General features: G+C 40.4%; 1 protein-coding gene across 1 annotated transcript; it reads left to right on the top strand.

Moving 5' to 3' along the window:
* Positions 1-9095: 9095 nt before the first annotated feature.
* On the top strand, positions 9096-11528 carry LOC134290902 (uncharacterized). Its single transcript, XM_062858128.1, has 3 exons — positions 9096-10175; positions 10365-10931; positions 11322-11528. The coding sequence occupies exons 1-3, from the start codon at positions 9096-9098 to the stop codon at positions 11526-11528; spliced, it is 1854 nt and encodes a 617-aa protein (XP_062714112.1).
* Positions 11529-22196: the final 10668 nt, after the last annotated feature.

Here is a 22196-nt window from a genome sequence, read left to right as displayed (position 1 = left end):
CTTCCTTTCCCCTTAATCATACGTTTCTGTAATGAAAATGATCTGCAAGAGGTCTGATCGTATATCCATGTGCAAATTGGTCTATCTCAAAATTTTTGGTTGGCATGGATTTTTGGTTAATAAGCCTAAATTGAAATCCGGCTGATGAGCTTTTCAGTGGATCCTTATCGAACTAACAGTGAAAAATGAAAATATGTATACATTCAAGTTCCATGATTGATTGACACTAATTGATATTTGTAAGACGGGACATATGTATTTTTTAGTTTCTTTTCAGAGAGCGAGTAAAGGCGCTTAAGCCTAGGCACTAGGGCCAGGACACGGAGTAAATACCTGTGTTCCATCCCAGGACCAAGGACGAAGGACCAAGGGGAGACATTAACCTTCTTAGCATCGTCTCCCCCACCGTTTTTCACGTATATTTTTATTTCAAGCTGAGAGGTTGGTACGAGATGTCCCCACTCAATGGCTTCTTTGTTGAATCAATAACGCTGCACAGTAGGCCTGGCCGCTTTAATGCTTGTAATTCATCTATGATGTACTGCAATCATTAATAATGACAAGAAAAATGATAGAAGTTGTCGATTCTATCATTTTCCAGGATTCTTTCAATGAATGGCTGTGTATGTGTAGACTAGACTAGACTAGACTAGAGTTAAATACTGTGCTAACTCTATACAAAATTTCAAATGAATCGGTTTGAAATTGACTTAGTTATAGCGGCAAGTGCCCAAAATAGGTACACCTGCCCAAATGGTACAAGACCCTATCTTAAGTTTCGATTGTTTCGAAACATTTTGCGACAAATAATATTTGAAGTTGATACTTTTTCTGATTTCATTGAAACTATCTGAACACTTATCACAAAAAGCCACTACTTGAAATTTTGCATACTTCATGGCTGTCCAACGTACGCCCCACGGGCCGCATTCAGCCCGCAAAGACATTTTGAGTAGATCGTGACACGTGTGGATAAAACAGAAACATTTATTCGTGGTCCATTACAGTCGATTTCTCTCGATTTTGTTTTTAAATCGCTTGTTTACAGTTTTCAAAAAAAGCAAAAAAGACAAATAAATTAGAGAATTTGCGGAACTTATTTAATTCTAGGCTCTAGCTAATATTTCATAGTGAAAGCTTCTATATTTCGACAGCAAATTTGGTAAGAAAAATAAAAAAAAAATCGATTCGAAATACATCATAAAGAAACAAATATAAAAATGAATTCAGAATTGTTTGAATGAATTTTCATATTCGCACTAACACACTCTCACCCAGTTATGCAAAAGTAACAACTTAACACAGAGTTCCATGTTTTTTGATGAAGTAGTATTTGCCCAAACTCATCCCCAAAAGGCTGGATCTGTACAATAGCTCAAATAAATATGTTTTCCATACAAAACCAAGATAACTCTTATTACATTTCAAAACAGCTGCCCAACACACCCTGAACAACCCAGCAATTCATTGAATGATGGGTGTTCAGTTGATTTCGGCGGAACATTTTATAACAAGAGTGTTCCTGACATATATCTTCCATTGAAATTAACATATTTTTTTTTAATGGAAGATTGGCTAAAGTTCATTTTTTTTTCTACAATGGATGGCTAACACAAATTACATCAATCATATCCTATTGACTTATGATAATCAATATAAGTTCTTTGAGCTAAATATCTTTCTTGATTTCTTGCCCCAAAGCCACTCCCAGGCTCAATCTCACCCCAACTGAGGGCACCACAGAAATTAACACGTTCATTCTAACTGTGTATTCCTCAAAATTTCAGAATAGAAAAGGGTCTTAATAAAACTAAGATCGATTGAATATTCATTGCCGGATAAATAAGTAGCTCAAAACAATAGAGGAGTTGAAGCGCAGCACGCATTCTGAAATCCAGTGAAGAATCGCAAACTCCTCAGTCTAAAATTGTGCAAACTTCGAATGCACTGCCATTAAATGAATCAACAGTGAAGTCTACCGTATTAATTTCCAGATAGAAATTACATTAAGATTCGTTGCTAAGCATGCTACCTCGGACGAGGAGTATTAATTAATCCTTTTTGCCTTTCTCGTACACCAAGGTGTACCGAAAGGCTATATGTTCACTCCAAAAACGAAAATTTGATAGAGCCCCCGGAGGGGTCAAGTGTTATATACCAATCGACTCAGCTCGACGAGTTGAGATGATGTCTGTGTGTATGTATGTGTGTGTGTGTGTGTGTGTGTGTGTGTGTGTATGTATGTATGTGTGTGTGTATGTGTACAAAAAGGTCACCTCATTTTTAGATAGTAAATATGAACCGATTTCAACGACCGATAGTTCATTCGACGCGGTATATTGCCCCATTGTTTCCTATTGAAAATGGTTCAGATCGGTCCAGCCGTTTCGGAGTTATGGCCATTTAGGTGTTCCGGACTGGTACCCTAGGAAGGGCCCAGGTATGAAAATGCAACAAACCCATGCATGCGACCCATCAAACCACTGCATTTTTGATTATCTGATGAACGGGAAGTAGGAAAATAGTCTCAGACTATATCTGAACCGGTAGTGTTTCGGAACCGGTTCCGGGTGTCCCGCCGGAAGTGGCCAAATATAAAAGTGAACATAACCCATGCATGCGACACGTCTAATAGCGGCATTTTCGATAACCTGATGAACGGTAAGCAGGAGAATAGTTTAAGACCATATCTGAACCGGTTGTGTTCCGGAACCGGTTCCAGGTGTCCCGCTGGAAGTTGCCAATAAAAAAACAAACCCAGGCATGCGACACATCGAATTGCGGCTTTTGCGATGACCTGATAAACAGTAAGCAGGAAAGTAGTTTCAGACTATATTTGAACCGGTAGTGTTTCAGCACCGGTTTCAGGTGTCCCGCCGGCCAACTAAAAAAGTGAACCAAACACATGCATGCGACGCATCAAATAGCGGCTGGATTGATAACCAGAGGAACGGTAAGCAGGAAAATAGTTTCAGACCATATCTGAACCGGTTGTGTTCCGGAACCGGTTCCAGGTGTCCCGCTGGAAGTTGCCAATTAAAAAAACAAACCCAGGCATGCGACACATCAATTAGCGGCTTTTTCGATAACCTGATGAATGGTAAGCAGGAGAATAGTTTCAGACCATATCTGAACCGGTTGTGTTCCGGAAACGGTTCCAGGTGTCCCGGCGGAAGTGGGCAACTAAAAAAGTGAACCAAACCCAGGCATGCGACACATCAAAGAGCGGCTTTTTCGATAACCAGATGAACGGTAAGCAGTAAGATAGTTTCAGTCCATATCTGAACCGGTTGTGTTCCGGAACTGATTCATAGTGTCCCGCCGGAAGAGGCCAACTATAAAAGTGTACCAAACCCAGGCATGCGACGCATCAAAGAGCGACTTTTTTGATAACCAGATGAACGGTAAGCAGGACTATATCTGAACCGGTTGTGTTCCGGAACCGGTTCCAGGTGTCCCGCTGAAAGTGGCCAATTAAAAAAGTGAACCGAACCCAGACATGCGACACACCAAATAGCGGCTTTATCGATATTCATATTAACGGTTAGCAGGAAAATCGTTTCATACCATATCTGAATCGCTAATATAGTAAACTGACGAAGTTGAAGGGGTGAATCCTGCTGAAAGCTTCTGATGATGACCGAAGAATAGTAGGTCGAAACGCTTAACGCTAAACAAGCTGTATATCATCGATAATCACCAATCAATCCTCTAAATAACAAATCTGAACCGGTTGTGTTCCGGAACCGTTTCCAGATGTCTAGCCGGAAGTGGCCAGTTTAAAAAGTGAACCAAACCCATGCATGCGAAATATCAAATCATCAAAAATGTTCGATGCAACTGGTTGAGCCATCGCGCTCTGTAACACGGTTGAAATTTGAATGGGTTTTATTATGGGAAATTTTACTTGCTTGCACTTTTTTGTCAAATTTTACATGAATCTTATACTGCCGTTCCACTCCCAATTGTCCCATGTTATATGCGAATCCCATACAACATAGGATAATTATGCGTAGAACGGCAGTATAACCAATGATAATAAAGTAAAGGCTAAACTGTGCAGAAAAAAAATTGCTGAAATGTCTTGATAATGTTCGGCATCCAGTGCTAGTGAAGGTGGTCAAGCAGTCAACTGAGAGGTTTAATATTTTTTGCAATTTCTCATCGTAATAGGCTGTTTTCCCTCACGCAAATCTGACAGGAAAAGGCTTACTTTCCCACACCAAATTAGCAGTGTGGTAATGGTTCATTACAGCACTGATTTGCGTTGCGTAATGAACCATTACAGCACTGTTTTCAGTTTTGATCAACTTCTTGATGCTTCTGGACGCAGGTTAAAAATTTCTGACAACTACACAGCATAACCTGCTATGATCACACTTTCTTAAACATGGCTATGAACATCAGTGTGAAGTTTGATGAAAAAGTTTTGTTTAAAATTATCCTCAAATCTTGCCTCAAGTAGTAAGTTATGAAATTGCGAATAACGTTGTAAGAAACTCGGTGCAGAACTCGATTTTTACAGCACTCATCGTAATTATTCAACTCGGCAAGCCTCGTTGGATAAATGTACGACTCGTGCTGTAAAAATCATCATTCTGCACCTTGTTGCGTAAACTACTATTTCAGCTCTGCTTATACGTTTAACATAATACATAACATAGGAATAAGAGCCATCAATAAGTTTCCAAATTCGATTATGGCTTTGTTAAGGTTCTTGCTTTTCTGAACAAGGCTGACACAAATTTCGATTTTCTCTTAAGTCAAGAGGGGTCCCCCTTCGAAATTTTGGATCGGAATTCAACATTTTGAGGAAGGGTACAAATTAATAAACCAATAAATTTTCAAATTTGAAGGTGAAGAAAATTTCTTACCAAACCCGATGAGTTAAGCGGTTTTGCTTAATTGTTTGAGTATTTTTTTCATCAAATACATTTATTATTTATCAACTCCACCCCCTCATTGACGAACGAGCACTGTGACAAAAGAAGAAAATGATATTTGTTCCGTTCTAGAGTATTTTCAGGATTCAGGAACACTTCGGCTTATGACGACGGAAATATCTTAGAGTACATATTCGACGAGAAAGGCGCTCTCACCACTAGGTGGATTAATCTGGGTTTTTCCATTCCCGGTAGCTATTCCTCTTTCCAGGCTCAAGCAATGAGCCCATGCAGGCACAATAATGGGATGAACACGGTTGCCGTAGTCGAGAGACTACCGCCAGCATCCAACATCTCCTAAGTCTGGGAACGTAGGATACCCCATCCCTGAGGATGATTTTCAAATAATCTTTGCGGTCGTGCTATCCTAAACCGTTCACAGGACGTGTAACGGCATAGACAAATAGACAGAACTATGGAGAAAGAATTACTGAAATAATTTCAAATTGTAGCATTGAAAATCAAATTCAAACTGTTGTTAACTTTGGAACCAGAGACGCACACATCGCATATATTTTGACGTTCCATACAGGTGCTATCTGTTGAATGTGGATTTCATGTTAAAACATCTTCACTAAATGCAAACAGACGTAACAATGGCAAAACACACGATTATATTGAACCTTTCTAGTTTTAAACTTCACTTTCAATTCGTCTTTGCTCCTGTTTTACATTTACTCACTGTCGTCATCTAGTTAGCGCTTTTCAAAATATAACGTTATTAGTTGATGATTTTTATCGCAATTTGTGCCAAGTGTTGTGTATAATTGTCTATGATGTTAGTGAATTCTTCATAGTGTTACGTGTGTTTATCTATTGTGGTGGTAAAGGATCATTTTTCGAAAGAATATGCTTTAAACTTATACGTATGTTTTTCTGTGTCAGTGAGCCGTTTCTAATTCAACGCAGCACCCGTTTTGAGGAACGAAAACAGCCATGCTAACTCTGAAAACCATAGACAGAGACTATAGACCTCACTGGTATACGGAGTTTGAAGCCAGTAACCCGCGTACCTACGTTCTACTGAGCTATACCTTCCCTTCCAACCCATTTTATGCGAGCCGCGTTAAACTTTTGCCGGGGGGCCATTATGGTCTTGTCATAGAGACCGCTGCGGCCACTTGCTCTGGGTTTGTGCTTCTCGGAATTCTCACCAACCGTAGATACCGTACCGCGTAGCTAACCGAATAGAAAGCAATGGGAAATGCGAAGCTGATGGCGCTGTGCTATAATAATGAAAGTTTAGCCACGCGCTACCGGTTCCATGCGGGGTATGGTATGTCTACCTTTGCCGGTGTTGTCTACTCGAATGGAAAAGTGCCGAGGTAGTCGGCCTACTGCTATCTGTGAACTTTTTTTTTGTTAGAAAAGTTATTCCCCAACAATATTTATCTTGGGAATAATATAAATTTGAAAAAAGTTGAAATTAATGGACAAGGTGCCACCCGGATGGAACGTAGGTTGTGATAAATGCACCCAGTTACCTCGTGAATCAGTCACGAAAACTGGCAACTGAGCGGTTCAATGCGTATAGATTTCTCGAACGCCAATCAATAATCCAGAAAGCCATCAGGATGAAGTTAAACATAGTGCATCACTTCGTGTTTGTTGCATGTAAAAAAAGAGCTCAGCATGAATTTGACTTACAACATTGAAATGCAGGAAACGTGTGAATAAAGCCGGAGCAAAATATTTACATGCGGAAGCAATATTCTCGACAAGTGTGCGAAAGCAACAGGATATGCTGCTGAAACGAATCCCGTCCATTAACACTCCCACTGCCATGCCTCCCAAACAGTGGGAACGGTAATTTCAACTTGATGTAACTCAGCCGTTTTTCATCCGATTTGCAAAATTTTTGAAGCTATGCATTTTCCCAGCCTTCTAGATGAATATAAAATTTTCAAACTATGGATTTGACCAAAGTTCTATTTTTGAGTACTCAAAAACTCGGAGCAAGTACCTTAAAAAATACTGTTTTTCTGGAGCCATTCCGAATGTTAATTAGTTTCCACGCATATTTTAATGTTGGATTGCCCATATTGATAAAACAAAATTATTGCAAAGAAATATATGGAGATACTCAATATTTAAGACTATAAAATCTTCACAAAATTACGTATAATACAGAAAACTTGTATATTCGATTTGAACTTTGTATTCATCGCGACAACCCCTGTGTTTTATTGCTTGAAACCAATCACGTGCACATGAGAAATCTTTTTCCAAACGACTGTGAAAAGTGTGAATCTCAGAAACTACAAAATTTTCATAAAATCACGTATAATACAGGAAATTAGTATTTCAGTTTGAACTTTACGTTCATCGCGACAATCCCCATGTTATATTGCTTGAAAATAATCACGTGTACATTAGAATACATCTACAGATAAATGGGGACAAGAGAGTCACATAAAAACTACAAAATCTTCAAAAAATAACGTACAATACAGAAAATTTGTATTCTCGGTTTGAACTTTATATTCATCGTGACAACCCCTGTGTTTTATTGCTTGAAACCAATCACGTGCACATGAGAAATCTTTTTCCAAACGATTGTGAAAAGTGTGAATCTTAGAAACTACAAAATTTTCATAAAATCACGTATAATACAGGAAATTTGTATTTTCAGTTTGAACTTTACGTCCATCGTGACAACCCCCATGTTATATTGCTTGAAAATAATCACGTGTACATTAGAATATATTTATAGATAAATGGGGACAAGTGTGAATCATAAAAACTACAAAATTTCACAAAATTACGTACAATACAGACAATTTGTATATTCGGTTTGAACTTTATATTCATCACGACAACCCCTGTGTTGTATTGCTTGAAAACAATCACGTGTTCATGAGAAAACTTTTTCCGAACGATTGTGAAAAGTGTGTATCTTAGGAACTACAACATTTTCACAAATTCGCGTATAATACAGGAAATTTGTAATCTCAGTTTGAACTTCACGTTTATCGCGACAACCCTTGTGTTTGTTCGCGCACAACGCGAACGGTGTGCAGCGTTTCAACCCTGGTGTGTACAGTTGTCATTCTCTCTCTGCTGTTCATCCTATTTGCATAGTTCCATTCACCACAAACCCAAAACTAACCTCGAGTCGCCGCGAGTATTTCGGCCATCAACACTAACAACACCCATATCCTATCCAACCTCCAAACCTTCACACACGCACTACTACAGCAAACCTCCAGCTTGAGCTCTCCACCAACATGCCAGCCGACCGACGCGCCAATTGCCTCGCGCTGATTGGTTGGCGCCTTTTTCAAACTCAGTCCAATAGCATGCAATCAGTAAAGAATAAGAAGAATATTGTCATTATAAATACGAGGACCATTGATCGATCATTCATTCAGTTTCTAGCCGTTGTATGGCACACTTCAATAAACCGTCCCAGTTCGATTCGAAGCAAAAAGCAGTTTTCTTTCTACGAAGCAGCCAATCCACTAGTCCTTTTCAGGACTGAGTTATTCATTTCCCGTCTGAGCATCGATACTCCAGGCGTTCCTGAGGAAGGAACTGGCCGATCATCCCTGGCATTCCGAAGAGGAATTCTCCACCGCAGCAGGGATCCTCCATCCGAGAGGATTGCCCTCGTCAACTAGTGTCCGCGATCGGACATTTTGGTCCCATCGAACCGGATCCGAAGCGATCCGCTCCCAGCGCGTTGCAACCGCAACAGAGGATTGGCAATCAACCGAATTGCCACCGTTCCCGTCCGTCGATGCTCAGCAGAGTTATTCAGAGTGATTTTTCCTGGCTGCTTCGAGGAGGGAAATTGCTTTTTGTTGAGTCCGTTTAAGTCGCGAGTGAAAATCCATCCGGGAGTGCACCGTTCGCAAAGAACATTCCGTGAGTGTGTGAAACCCCATCGTTGCAGGACCGAGCCGCAAGCGAGAACATTTCAAGTGAAAAGGAGAATTGCGAAAAACTTTCCGTAAGTGCCGGTTGCCGGCGTCGTCGCGAAAAAGTGAAAACCGTTAGCCGCCGCCGCGGCAGAGTCTTGAGTGCGAAGAAGAAGATTGTTGAACGTGTCCGAACACGTTCGATCCTGTTGCTGTTGTGCAGTGTCAAGCACCGTCGTCGTGTTCGATGCCGATCGAACACACACCAACGAAGACCGACCAGAAGGAGAGGATGGCGGAGCTCAAATCGCTTGTTCACCTACGCGGACAGGTGAAGGCGAAAGTGACGCGCATCCGCAAAGTCGTCGACGAAGCATACGGAGCTGGAGCAGTGCAGTTGGATCTGGTCCAACTGAAGCTGTACCAGCGGAATCTGGAAACCCAGTACAGAGAGTACTGCGATTTGCACCGACAAATCGTAACGTTAACGCCCACCGAGAAGCTGGCTGAGCAGGATGAAACCTACATCTTTTTCGAAGCCCAGCACAACGAAACCTGTTTGTTGGTCGAGACGCTGATCCAGTCCATGACCGACACCCCTGATATGAGACTGGCACGGCGAAACCAACAAGAAGAACCACCCCGCATTATCGTCCAGCAGCAACCGCTAAAGGCACCCATCCCCACCTACGATGGGAAACCAGAGAACTGGCCACGCTTCAAGGCCATGTTTCTCGACGTGATGAAGACCTCCACGGATTCCGATGCCATCAAGCTCTACCACCTGGATCGAGCCTTGATCGGCGGTGCAGCGGGAATCATCGATGACTGTACCATGCAGTCCAACAACTACGCCCACGCATGGAAGCTGCTCGAGGAGCGGTTCGAAGACAAGCGCCTAATCGTGGATACCCACATCACGGGTATGCTGCAGCTGAAGAAGATGACCCGACCCAGTGCGAAGGAGCTCCGTGAGCTGATCGACGATGTAACCCGGCACATCGACGGTCTAACCCTGATGAAGGAGCAGATGCTCGGAATGTCTGAGCGCTTCGTCGTGAACCTGGTTGCGACAGCGTTGGACAGCCGAACCCGAATGGAGTGGGAAGCAACCGTACCCCACAAGCAACTACCAACCTACAAGGACACGATGGACTTCCTGAAGAAGCGCTGCTCTATCCTTGAGCGGTGTGAAGAAGCGACTACGAAGCCTACCCCGAAGCCGTATCCAGCGAAGAGTTCCAGCCAACTGAAGACGTATGCTGTCACCGAGAAAGCAGAACCGACCTGCCGACTGTGTGGCAATGGTAGCCACCCGATCTACAAGTGCGACGCCCTACGCCAGATGTCCGTTCCAGAACGAGAAGCCAAGGTAAGAGAGCTCAAGTCTTGTTTTAATTGTTTGCGAACGGGTCATAGGAGTAGTGCGTGTAAATCCTCATTCAACTGTTGGAAATGTGAAGGTCGTCACCATACCCTTCTCCACCCTGAATCTGACGTGTCTCCACCCAAATCCAGATCCGATGACTCGGATTCCGAAACTGAACCCCAACAATTACAGTCCACTTCTGCCGTCTATTCCGCCAAGAAAGTCTATCCCATGTGCAACAGCCTCTTGATGACAGCGATGGTCCAAGTGTTTGATGCTGATGGGAAGCTGCAGCCTTGTCGAGTATTCCTTGACAGTGGTTCTCAAGCACACATTGTGTCACGCAAACTAGTTCAATCTTTGAAACTTCCCCGGCTCGCAACGAAGATCAATATCGTTGGAGCAAACAATCAAAAGTCGTCCTCGTCTGAAGTGGTGAAGCTTCAGATCAAATCACGCTATTCCAATCACACTGAGCAGTTGGAGTGTCTTGTCGCCGATCAAGTCACTGGACAAATCCCTTCAATCCCCATCGACATCAAAACTTGGAACATCCCGCCTGGATTTACCCTTGCCGATCCCAACTTCCAAATTCCCGGTGAAATAGATCTTCTAATTGGCATTCAGCATTTCTTCAAGCTGATGATGCCAGGTCAAATCAAACTGTCCGACGATTTACCGATCCTCCAGGAAACCCGTCTTGGTTGGGTAGTCGCTGGAGCAGTTAACCCAGCTCGCTCGAAGCAGAACCGATACACAGTTGGTGTACAGTCAATGACTATTACAGACACAGTTCACTCCCCACGTACAGAATGCAAGCCCACAGTCGTTCCAACCCCTGATTCGTCCGAAATTCCATTTGTTCAAACAAAATCACGTTCCCGAAAAAACTATCCTGCATACCCGTTAATTTCCCAAAACCTGGAAGATACCCAATACATGAAACAGATTCGACAATCATCAAATCCTGTCCAAGTGAATGATCCACCAGAACAGTCTTATCATTGTAGTTACAGTCCACAAACCCAAACAACTGAAAATCCGCTACACGATCTTTTGGTTGAATCCCGTCAGTCTCTGCTGAATTCTCGTTATTCGTCTCCTAATCAAGCCCGTAAATCTAATCCTTCCACGTTCTCCGTAAACCAGAATCAAGTCATCTCGAACAAGCCCACTCCAGCAAATCAAATTGCCTCAAACTTCGTTTCCGTCAACTCCGCCATGCTGTCTAATCCGCCGGAGCCACCTTCTTCGCTGGCGGGAGAATGTTCGCGCACAACGCGAACGGTGTGCAGCGTTTCAACCCTGGTGTGTACAGTTGTCATTCTCTCTCTGCTGTTCATCCTATTTGCATAGTTCCATTCACCACACCCCCAAAACTAACCTCGAGTCGCCGCGAGTATTTCGGTCACCAACACTAACAACACCCATATCCTATCCAACCTCCAAACCTTCACACACGCACTACTACAGCAAACCTCCAGCTTGAGCTCTCCACCAACATGCCAGCCGACCGACGCGCCAATTGCCTCGCGCTGATTGGTTGGCGCCTTTTTCAAACTCAGTCCAATAGCATGCAATCAGTAAAGAATAAGAAGAATATTGTCATTATAAATACGAGGACCATTGATCGATCATTCATTCAGTTTCTAGCCGTTGTATGGCACACTTCAATAAACCGTCCCAGTTCGATTCGAAGCAAAAAGCAGTTTTCTTTCTACGAAGCAGCCAATCCACTAGTCCTTTTCAGGACTGAGTTATTCATTTCCCGTCTGAGCATCGATACTCCAGGCGTTCCTGAGGAAGGAACTGGCCGATCATCCCTGGCATTCCGAAGAGGAATTCTCCACCGCAGCAGGGATCCTCCATCCGAGAGGATTGCCCTCGTCAACTAGTGTCCGCGATCGGACAGTGTTTATTGATTGAAAACAATCGCGTGTACATAGGAATACTTTTCAACGCGAAAGTGAGAAGTGTGAATCGTAAAAAATACAAAATCTTCACAAAATTACGTATAATACAGAAAATAAATATATTCGGTTTGAATCGCATGTGGATAAGAATACTTTTTCAAAACGAATATGAAATGTAAAAATTTTAGGAACTTAAAAAATCCACAAAACTACGTGAAATACTGGAAATTTGTATTTTCAGTTTTACATTCCACGTCCATCGCAACAATCCATGTCTCTCATTGCTTCAAAACAATCACATACATACATAAGAATACATTTCCACAGCGATAGGGAGAAGCACAGTTTTCACAATTATACGTATAATACAGAAAGTTTGTATTTGTGGTTGGAACTCAACATTCATCGCGACAACCCCTGTGTATTATTTTTATAAACAATCACATGAGCATGATAAGTGTGATGCTTAAAAACTACAAAATCTTCAAAAAATTACGTGAAATACAGGGAATGTTAATTCTCGATTTTAACTATACGTTCGTCGCGACAACCCCTGTGTTTGATTGCTTGAAAACAATCACGTGTACATAAGAATACTTTTTCAGAGATATTGTAAGAAGTTTGAATTTAGCAAACTACAAAATCTTAACAAAATTACGTATAATACAGGAAATTTGTATTTGTGGTTCGAACTCAGCATTCATCGCGATAACTACTGTGTTTATTTTTTTGAAAACAATCACAAGAACATGAGAAAAACATTCCTAAATAATTGAAAGAGTTGTGATTCCTATAAACTACAAAACATTCCCAAATTTGCGAATAATAAAGGGAATGTGTTTTTTTCAGTTTCAAATTCATCGTAACAACCCCTGGGGTTCATTGTGTGAAGACGATCAAGTGTGCGTGAGAATACTATCCAGATTAATTTTGAGAAGTTTGTAAACTTTGAATGTATAATCTTTACGATATTACGTACAGTGGCGGTTCCCTAACCTCAAACCCACCTGTTCAACATATATACATTTTTGAATTTCATGAACATTAGTAGAACATTACATAAATAACTGTTTTCATACACTTACATTTTGATTTGAATCGCAAATTCTTTAAGGACAAGGTATTTGGAGTACATTGCTCAAAATTTTTAGAGCACCGTTTTTTAGAACCGTTGAACGGATTTGTATTAAAATGCATCACGCTGTTGACAACCACTGAACAATTAGCGTGATGGATTTTCATCCAAATCCGTTCAACGGTTCTAAAAAACGGTGCTCTAGAAATTTTGAGCTATGTACTCCAAATACCTTGTCATTAAAATTAACGAGACACCATTGAGACGTATAGTGCAAGATAAATGTTTTTTAAGTTCGAGCTCAGCATTGATCGTGACAACCTTATTGTTTTTTTTTTTGCTTGAAAATAATCAAGTACATAAGAATACATTTTCAGAATGATTGTGAGAAGGTGGAACTATTATAACTACAATATCTTCACAAAATTACGTAAAATACAGATTTTTTTTAATTTTTGGTAAAAACACAACGTTCTTAGCGGCATCCTCTTTGTATAATTATTTTGAAATAACCTTCAGTTGAATTGTTCCGAGTACATCCTTGCTGGAATCTCTCTAATGGTGATATCATATACCCATATACTGCATGCACTTATGTCAGAGCATAATCCTACATAAATATCAATGAACGTAATTTAGAAGGATCCTTAGAATAGTTTAAATAATCCTAGAGTTTATTCAAAAATAAATGTTTGGAAGAATTTGAGAAGAATTTCCTGGAGGAATTCCTGGTGCATTTTTGAGAGAAATTTCGGGATGAATTCATGGGAGAATTCCTGAAGGATTCCCTGGAGAAATGTATGAAAGCACTTTTAGCATGTAAGTATCTAGATGTTTATAGTAAGTCACTGTGACTTCTGCATAATCCAAAACCTGCCCTGCCGTGACTCTTTTGTGGCATGTGTGTTGCTTGGAAGATTCCCTGGAGGACTAATAGTCTCGCTTATTGAAAGAATTACTAATGGAATCGCTGAGTGGACTTCTGAAGAAACTGCTGGAGGGATTACTGAAAGAATCCTTGGATAATTTCCCGGTTCTTGCATGCATCTTTATTAACTTATCTTCCAATACTATTCGCTGCATAAATTCTTCCATAAATTGTTGAAATAATAATAAAAATATCAGGTAATCCTGGAGAAATTCTTGGGTACATCCCTGGAAAAGATGACTGAAGGATTTCTGAAATTTCTGAAGGAACTTCTTACTAGACGTCTGCGCCGCCGCGCCGCCGTCGCCGGCGATTTTTCCACGCCGCCGTCGCCGACGATTTTTCCACGCCGCCGCCGCCAGTCAAATTGACCCGGCGCGCCGCTGTTCATATTTTTCCACGCCGCCGAACGAAATTTCCCACGCCGATGAGAAAACGACAAAGGTTTTTTTCTCACCAACATTTTACGAACCACATATTTAAACCTGATAGCAATAAAAGTGATAATTTTTAAACATTTTCTAATGTTTTTTCTTGTGCATATTAGGCGTATTTTTATGAAGTTCTTGTAAATATTTTGTAACATTTTTCTTCCATCCGAAAGGTTGGCGATGAGATAAGAAAATCAATGCTTTTCTTGGACTGAAAGCCGAAATCCCACGAGAAATAAGTGAACTTCCCAGTCGAACCTCTACAAGTTTTTGTATAGGACACAACTGAAATTATCACACACTTCGGAATCCCTCCCTCCTCAAAGCGTGGCGTAACTTACAGACTTTCGCCCTTCAGAAATAACTCCAGGAATTATATTTACACAGTTATCCCAGGGTTCGTTCAGGAATTCTTCCTTCGGTCTTCTTCTATAAATTACTTTGTGGAGTGTCTCCAGGGCATTCTTCAGAAGTTCTTCCATGATTTTGCTTAGTAATTCCAGTAGACATTCTGAATTCTGAAAACAATCGTAGCTCATAAGTTCCTCCGGGAATTCCTCTACGTATTTCACCAGTAATTCCTCCTGAAATTATTCCAAAGATACCATTAGGAATTTTTCTTCGGAAATTTAGAAATATCTTCAGTAACAATTTCTAGAAAGTTTTACATATATTCCTTTGAAAATTTCTTGGAACCTTTACAGAAGATATAGTATGTCTCCAGACAGCCCTTCAGAAATTTCCTCCGGGAATTTTGGTAAAAGATTTCTCTTGGAATTTTCCTAAATATTTTTAGTAAATCCTTTTAGAAATTCCACCAAGGGTTTCTGAAGGAGAGTTTCCAGAAATTTCTTTAGGAACTCGTTCTAGAATTATTTCAGAAAGCTCCTTGGGACTCCTTCGCATAATCTTCAGGAAATAGATAAACAATTTATTCAAAAATTCCTCCAAGGATTCATTCAGAAATTCCTCCATGGATTCCATTCAAAGCTTACTACAGATACTATAGATTTCCTTCTGAAATATCATTTCTCCTTCAGTAGTTTAAGGATTTTTCATGAATGTCTGTAACAGGTTATCTTAAACATTTTTCCATGATTTTTTTTTTTCATTTTCAGAATTTTTAGCAATTCCTTCGGAAATTCTTTCTAGGATTCCCATTTAAAATATCGTCAGGGGTTACCAAAGAAATGCCTAGAAGGTTTCTGTTTGGAATCCCTTCTGCAGTTCTTTCAGAAATAGTCCCAATTAGAGATTCGTCCGGGATTTTTTTCAGATTTTACTCCACAGATATTTACAGAAGTATTTTATGAAATCACATAAAACATGTAGGAGTTACTCATGGAGGGTTACCTGAAAAAATTTCTATAGAAATGTTTATAAATTTCCTGATAAGATTTAATGTTATTGAAACAATTTCAGAAACAATCGCTGGAGGAGCTCCTAGAAAAGTCCCTGGGGCTCCTGAGATTCACCACAGAGGTTCAGTCAATTGGACGCAGTGGTTTAATTTCCCCAACAGAGGGGTGAGAAAAAAAAGATGGCTTTGGAGGAATTTGTAGGAGAATTTTATGTTATTTTTTTGGAAAATTTAAGGAAGAAATACTGGAGAAGTTTCGGGTAAATTCCCCGCAGGCATTTTCTGTTGAATTTCTGAATTGAATCATGAAGAAGTTTCTGAATCAACCCTTGAAAACAATTCATCGGGAATTCGTGCAGAAATTGCAAAGATACTAAAAGAATTCTTAAATAATTCTTCTAATGAATTGTTGAAGGATGATTTGAAAAAAAAAACCCTGGAAGAACTCCTGGAGATATTCTGGATTCTTGAAAAAATTTCTTGCTCAATGTCTGCATGGTATTGGTGGAAAAACTATCTGATACAATTTCCCTAGAAGAACTTGTGAAGTATTCTTAAAGGAATCGAAAAAGAAATATTCTGGGAAACTGGAGAATGCTGTGCAGTAGTTCTAAGAAGAGATATTCTTAAAATATTCCTGGAGAAAAATCAAGAAATAAATCCTGAAGGGATTTCTCAAGGAACTCCTGAAAGAATCTTTAAAAGGGTTAGAAGGAGAATCAGTGAAATATGCGCCGTTCGAATAAAATGGCACCTCAATGATTGTGAATACAAATTTAACATGTCCCATCTATTAGGTTTTAAGTGACTCGAGCTGTAAAAAATACTTCATTTGCCAACTAGCCTCTCTTCTATGTTGTCATAAAACTATTTCCTCAGCATTTCCTCAGGCAAATAATTTTACCCAGATTTTCCATTACAGCGGCAGCGATTCGATCTAACATTCATGGTTTTTGGCCCACGCTCTGCTCGCTTATAGCGTCTGTGACCATTTGGACAGGAGGATATAGAACTCAGTCAATTTCCAACCAATTGACTTCAAGTTTTGTACAAGGTTAGATACTGTACGTATCTCACTGTGTCCCAAAACTTAAGTCAATTGGTTAAAATTTGACTGAATTATAGCAGTGAGTGCCAAAAAGAGGTCCCCTTGTCCAAATGGTCCCAGGCCCTACGTACTGATGGAAACTATAACCAGCACCGTAGCTCAAAACATACAGACCTCCAACCAGGATGGATTGAATTTTGTCGCTCAGAGTGGCTGGAGTGAGGACCCATATCAAACAGCCAAATTTACTTCATCTGCAAATCAAATAGAGCTGATCAAATGCAGGTTGAATTCCCTCATGTGTCGTTTTAATGCAGTTCAATCCCAAGCTCAATCAAAGCCAATTCCGACGTAATTGGGTTGGATTTGGTTGTGGAATTGAATTGGATTAGATTCATAACATATGTATTTCAATTTAATTTCCATGAACGAGATAGTTTTGAATAGATTTTAATAGAACTGAGATTGTTAGGGATTCAAAATGGAATTGGATTAGATTTGGAATGTATTTAGATTGAAATAGTAGTCACAACCAAAACTTTAGGGTTATGTCAAGATTCCATGATAAATTCTAATAAGAGAGATAAAAAGGAAAAAATAGACATTTTCCCCTAACAAACCATTACATTTGACACCATGCTATACGCGACTAGCCTACCATTGGCCCTGGCATGCAGCGTGCAGCAGGCGAAGTTTAATTTAATTTTTAATTTCCACAATCATCGCTCGGTAGGTAGGATGCCTCGGTAGTGAAGGTGGATCGGCTTCAATGACTTTACGTATACACTACCCGTCATAAGTACGGACTAACAAAAAGTATTGCAACAATATTGCATCACCCTGACTCACCTCTATATCTCTAAAACCAGAACTCCTACAAAAATGCCGTTTTCAGAAAAGTTGTTGCTTTTAGTCTTCTGAATAACTTTGCTGAAGACAGCATCTTTGTACGTCCTCAGTTTTTGGAGATATTAAGGTGAGTCAGGGTGATGCAATATTGTTGCAATACTTTTTGTGAGTCCGTACTTATGACGGGTGGTGTAGGTCTGCAGCGTGCACCACCGAGCGACCCCCATGGAAAAGAGTAAAACTCAGCGAGGGAACCTAATCATTCATGTCGGGGCTTCCAGCATCCTATACCTACCTGCACCGGGCTAGTCAAGCGCGTCGCAATGGGCCTCGGCACTAAACTTCTTCCTACCCGGAAATGGCTCTATTATTCATCCCCTTGTGGGTCGTCAGTGCAGCAATTTCGCAAACTATGACGACGATGTAGGGGAGGAAAAAACTGCAATTTGTCGAAGGAAAGTTAGAAGCCACCTGAAATGGGTTTCTCGTCAAGGTCAGTTGGAGACCTTCTATGTAGTTCCCGGGAACGCTTGCGCCGAAGGATATTTGGCGCAAAATTAATTGCGTTGCGTTGCGTTGCGTTGCGTTGTAACGGAGTAATTCGTAGATTGCATACTGGAAGTTGTCATGTTAAAACTTTAATACTCTCATTCTAATTGCTTATGGAATGCTATTTGGGAAGGAACAGCTATCCAATCAGAGGTTGAAGTAAAAAAGACATGAAAACTTCCATTGCCGGCCACGCCCATCTTCTCCGTTACGAGGATAGGAAAGGATGTGATGATATGACACCTACTTTACAAGAGGTCAGCGATTCACCGACACCCCCATAGGTGTCAAGGAGTTGGATATTTGGAAAGGGTTGATTGGGGATTCACTATAAGCGAGTGATACGGCAAGATTGAGATTGTGTAAGTGTATTTGAGTTGATCATGTAGATGTGTTGATGTGAGTGTAAGTGATTTTTTAACACCAACGTTGGGAGTGACATAGCTAAGAAATTTGTCACTCCATGGGCCTTTTTGCTTCCGGGATGGGGCACAGGCATTTGGACCATGTGTCCTGGCTAACAAGCCTAGGCTTAAGCGCCATTGCTCGCTCACTGAAACGATAAGAAACACGTTATGTGGATGGTAAGGGATAATAGGGAAGGATGATATCTATTTATAGAGATGCCAGCGACTTACCGACGCTCTCGTAAATAGAAAGAAAATAGGATTTTGGAACTGAAATGGTGAGGAATTCAGTATGATTAAGTTATGCTGAAATTTGTATGAGATGGTAAGGGCGAAAAACACAACAAATACGTTAATAAAATAATTTACCTTTATCGCTGAAACAGAAAGTATTAGGAAAAAAATTTCAAAGCTTAAATAAATAATTCCCTTCTTATGACGTACTACCAGAATACGAAATATAATATTGAAGATTTTCTTCATTTGCATTAATTATCAATGGAGTTCAAAAATTCCAGAAACCTAAAGATTTCAATGAGGAAAATAATAAACAAAAGCATGTAACGAGCTCACCCATTGATGTGCTTCCATCGATCTCTCCATCGCTGGTTGTTTGGATCCCAAGAATGCCCACGCAAATCTTTATTAGCATGCCTTCCAACTGTCAAAGAGGTTAGCTCCAAAAACATTATTTTTCTCCTGTTACACAACTCGAGAAGACGACACTCGGCAGTAAGGGACGCAATTTGGACCGCATCTGTCCTCGACTGGCATTACACGGTCGTATTCCCATTGCGTCATCACTTTAACCGGCGATAATCACTGTCAACCGCTCATAAACTTGAAACGACGACGCGATCTGGTCAGTTTCTGCCATCAACTCGGCCAGCTCTCACTTACCAACAACTCGAAAATTCTTCTTCGGCCGTGAAAAAATCACGGGCATGGGCAAAACCGTGACAGAAAAAAAACAAGCTTTCAAAAACCAGAAAAAAATCGTTGTCTCTGTACACATAAATTCGAGACGACGCACGGTACCAAGCAAGCGCGACTGCCATCGTATCTTACCGGCATTCGAATATCCTATCGCAAACGAAATTCCACAAAAAACACTGCATAGTAAGAACTTCCGCTTTCATCGCACCAGGGTTTTCAAAAAATTTTAATCTTCAACCGAATTTTCTCCGGTTAATTTAACCGATATTTGGCGCAAAATTAATTAGCCATAAAGTTGACAATTACGCTGGAATATATGGCGTGGTGAGTAGATGCGCAATATAGTTTTTTACTATGGATAAGAAATGATATGAGGACACAACTCTCAAAAAAATAATTAACAACCCAATGCTATGTGCTTGAAATTGATTGACCGGTCTGAATTGCTATTCCAGTAACTCCAGCTCAGCTACATTTACACAAGGAACCAACGAGGTAGCTGCTCATTGGTGATCTTTAAGCTTTTTAGCGTGAATGACGTCTGCTACGTCAGGTTACAGGTCAATGTGGGAAAGGGAAGTCGAGATCGCAATCGCTTGTCTACAGCAAAGTTCGTGCACAAGTTCATGCGATTGTCGGAGTGTTGAAGAGAAATCAACCTATGCTGATAGGACCTATTCTAATCGAACGCTAGAAATGATTAACTTCGCAGAGGTTCAAGTTTGATAAGGCGTAAGGTGATAGATTGTATAATGATTACTCTGAAGATGATGTGACACAGTTCGCTAGTTGTATAGCCTTTGAGCGATATATTACAGATTACCACTGCTCTGTGGTGTAGAATATGGAAGGAAGAAAAGCATGGCATATTCAGGTGTTCTATACATATCTACATAGCTTCCCATCCTTCGTTCCGCAACCCCCCAATCGCTTGCAGGCACACTTCGATTGTTTTACGAAAAGCGCAGTTACTACAGACTGGGGGGTCGCGAAAGCCAAGGTTGGGAACCGTGGGTATAAAAGTTGAAGAATGTAGACAGAAAGAAACAAAGTAAGATGAAAGGGACACACCAGGGATTGAACCTAGGACCATCTGCATGCGAATCAGAAACGGTAGTCACTAGACCACGAAGCCCGTATTTTATGTAATCTCAACATTGATACAATGTACAAAGTGCGTATACATATTTGTATGTTTATCAAATGAAACTGCTTCGCTACAAACAATTCATTGTCATTATATCCTGTAGTGAATAACCAGAACTGTGTGTGTAGCCGTGAATGCCAATTCACGCTCATTTCGACCATTTATCATGATAATCTTTCTGATCTGATGGAATATTTATGGCGTAAAATGGATCCGAATGCAATTTTAAAGCCTTTAACAAACTACTTACAAGTAGTGGTTGAGCTTTCTACTATATAGCGCTATTCTAAATATGCACTGAACGACTGATCAACGTAGCATATCTTTCATTCTCTTGCCCGATTATCAATCACAAATTCCTTCTCAAAAGAAGGGAATTCCCGCTGCAATTCGGTTTCGGCAAACAATGGCAAAGCATTTTAATTGAATCAAACCGCAATATGAATAATGGATCAACTCGCTCCATCTGTGAGTGCACCACCGTCATCGCGGTACATATTTCCACCCGGGTCAGAGAATTTCCATTATTCATGCCGCCAACTAACGAACGACTGACCTGACGAATGTTCCGCGCGTCACCCACCACGCTCCATCATCCCTGACAAGTCTACCACAGCAACGGCAGACAGCTAGCTGTCGTGTCAGGTTATTTCTAGCTTCTAGGAATTGCTACTCCAACCGGATGCGAAATTTGCTTGAATGCAAGCTATCCGAGTCCACGAATTTGTTCGTCTTCAAACGTGTTTCTGGTACTGCGTAAAATGTTACGTGAAACCAACCACCAAGCTGTGAAGAGCTTTTCAAGGAATAGACAACATGACAGGAAACGCAATTTTCTTAAGGGATGATGATGACAATGCACGCGCTTTGTTTTGAGTTGTAAATACCTAACAATTGAAACGACGGAAATGTCTGTCAAATAATGAACTGCGAACTGTTTAAGTCAAGCCCTATGACTTGTAGAGTACTGTTTTGCAGGTACCGTAAACCGGGGACAAATTGATCAGCGGAGTGAAATACATAAATAAAAATACAAACATACATACAAACATACAAACATACAAACATACAAACATACAAACATACAAACATACAAACATACAAACATACAAACATACAAACATACAAACATACAAACATACAAACATACAAACATACAAACATACAAACATACAAACATACAAACATACAAACATACAAACATACAAACATACAAACATACAAACATACAAACATACAAACATACAAACATACAAACATACAAACATACAAACATACAAACATACAAACATACAAACATACAAACATACAAACATACAAACATACAAACATACAAACATACAAACATACAAACATACAAACATACAAACATACAAACATA

Source organism: Aedes albopictus, chromosome 3 (assembly GCF_035046485.1).
Source record: "Aedes albopictus strain Foshan chromosome 3, AalbF5, whole genome shotgun sequence".
Taxonomy (NCBI): Eukaryota; Metazoa; Arthropoda; class Insecta; order Diptera; family Culicidae; genus Aedes; species Aedes albopictus.
This window is presented reverse-complemented; position numbering and strand designations above follow the sequence as displayed.

Coding starts and splice junctions, on each gene's coding strand:
- LOC134290902 (XM_062858128.1), top strand. CDS start 9,096: ATGGCGGAGCTCAAATCGCTTGTTCACCTACGCGGACAGGTGAAGGCG. Junction 10,176..10,364: donor TTCCAGAACGAGAAGCCAAG/GTAAGAGAGCTC, acceptor CAACAATTACAG/TCCACTTCTGCCGTCTATTC. Junction 10,932..11,321: donor CGAAGCAGAACCGATACACA/GTTGGTGTACAG, acceptor TCCGTAAACCAG/AATCAAGTCATCTCGAACAA.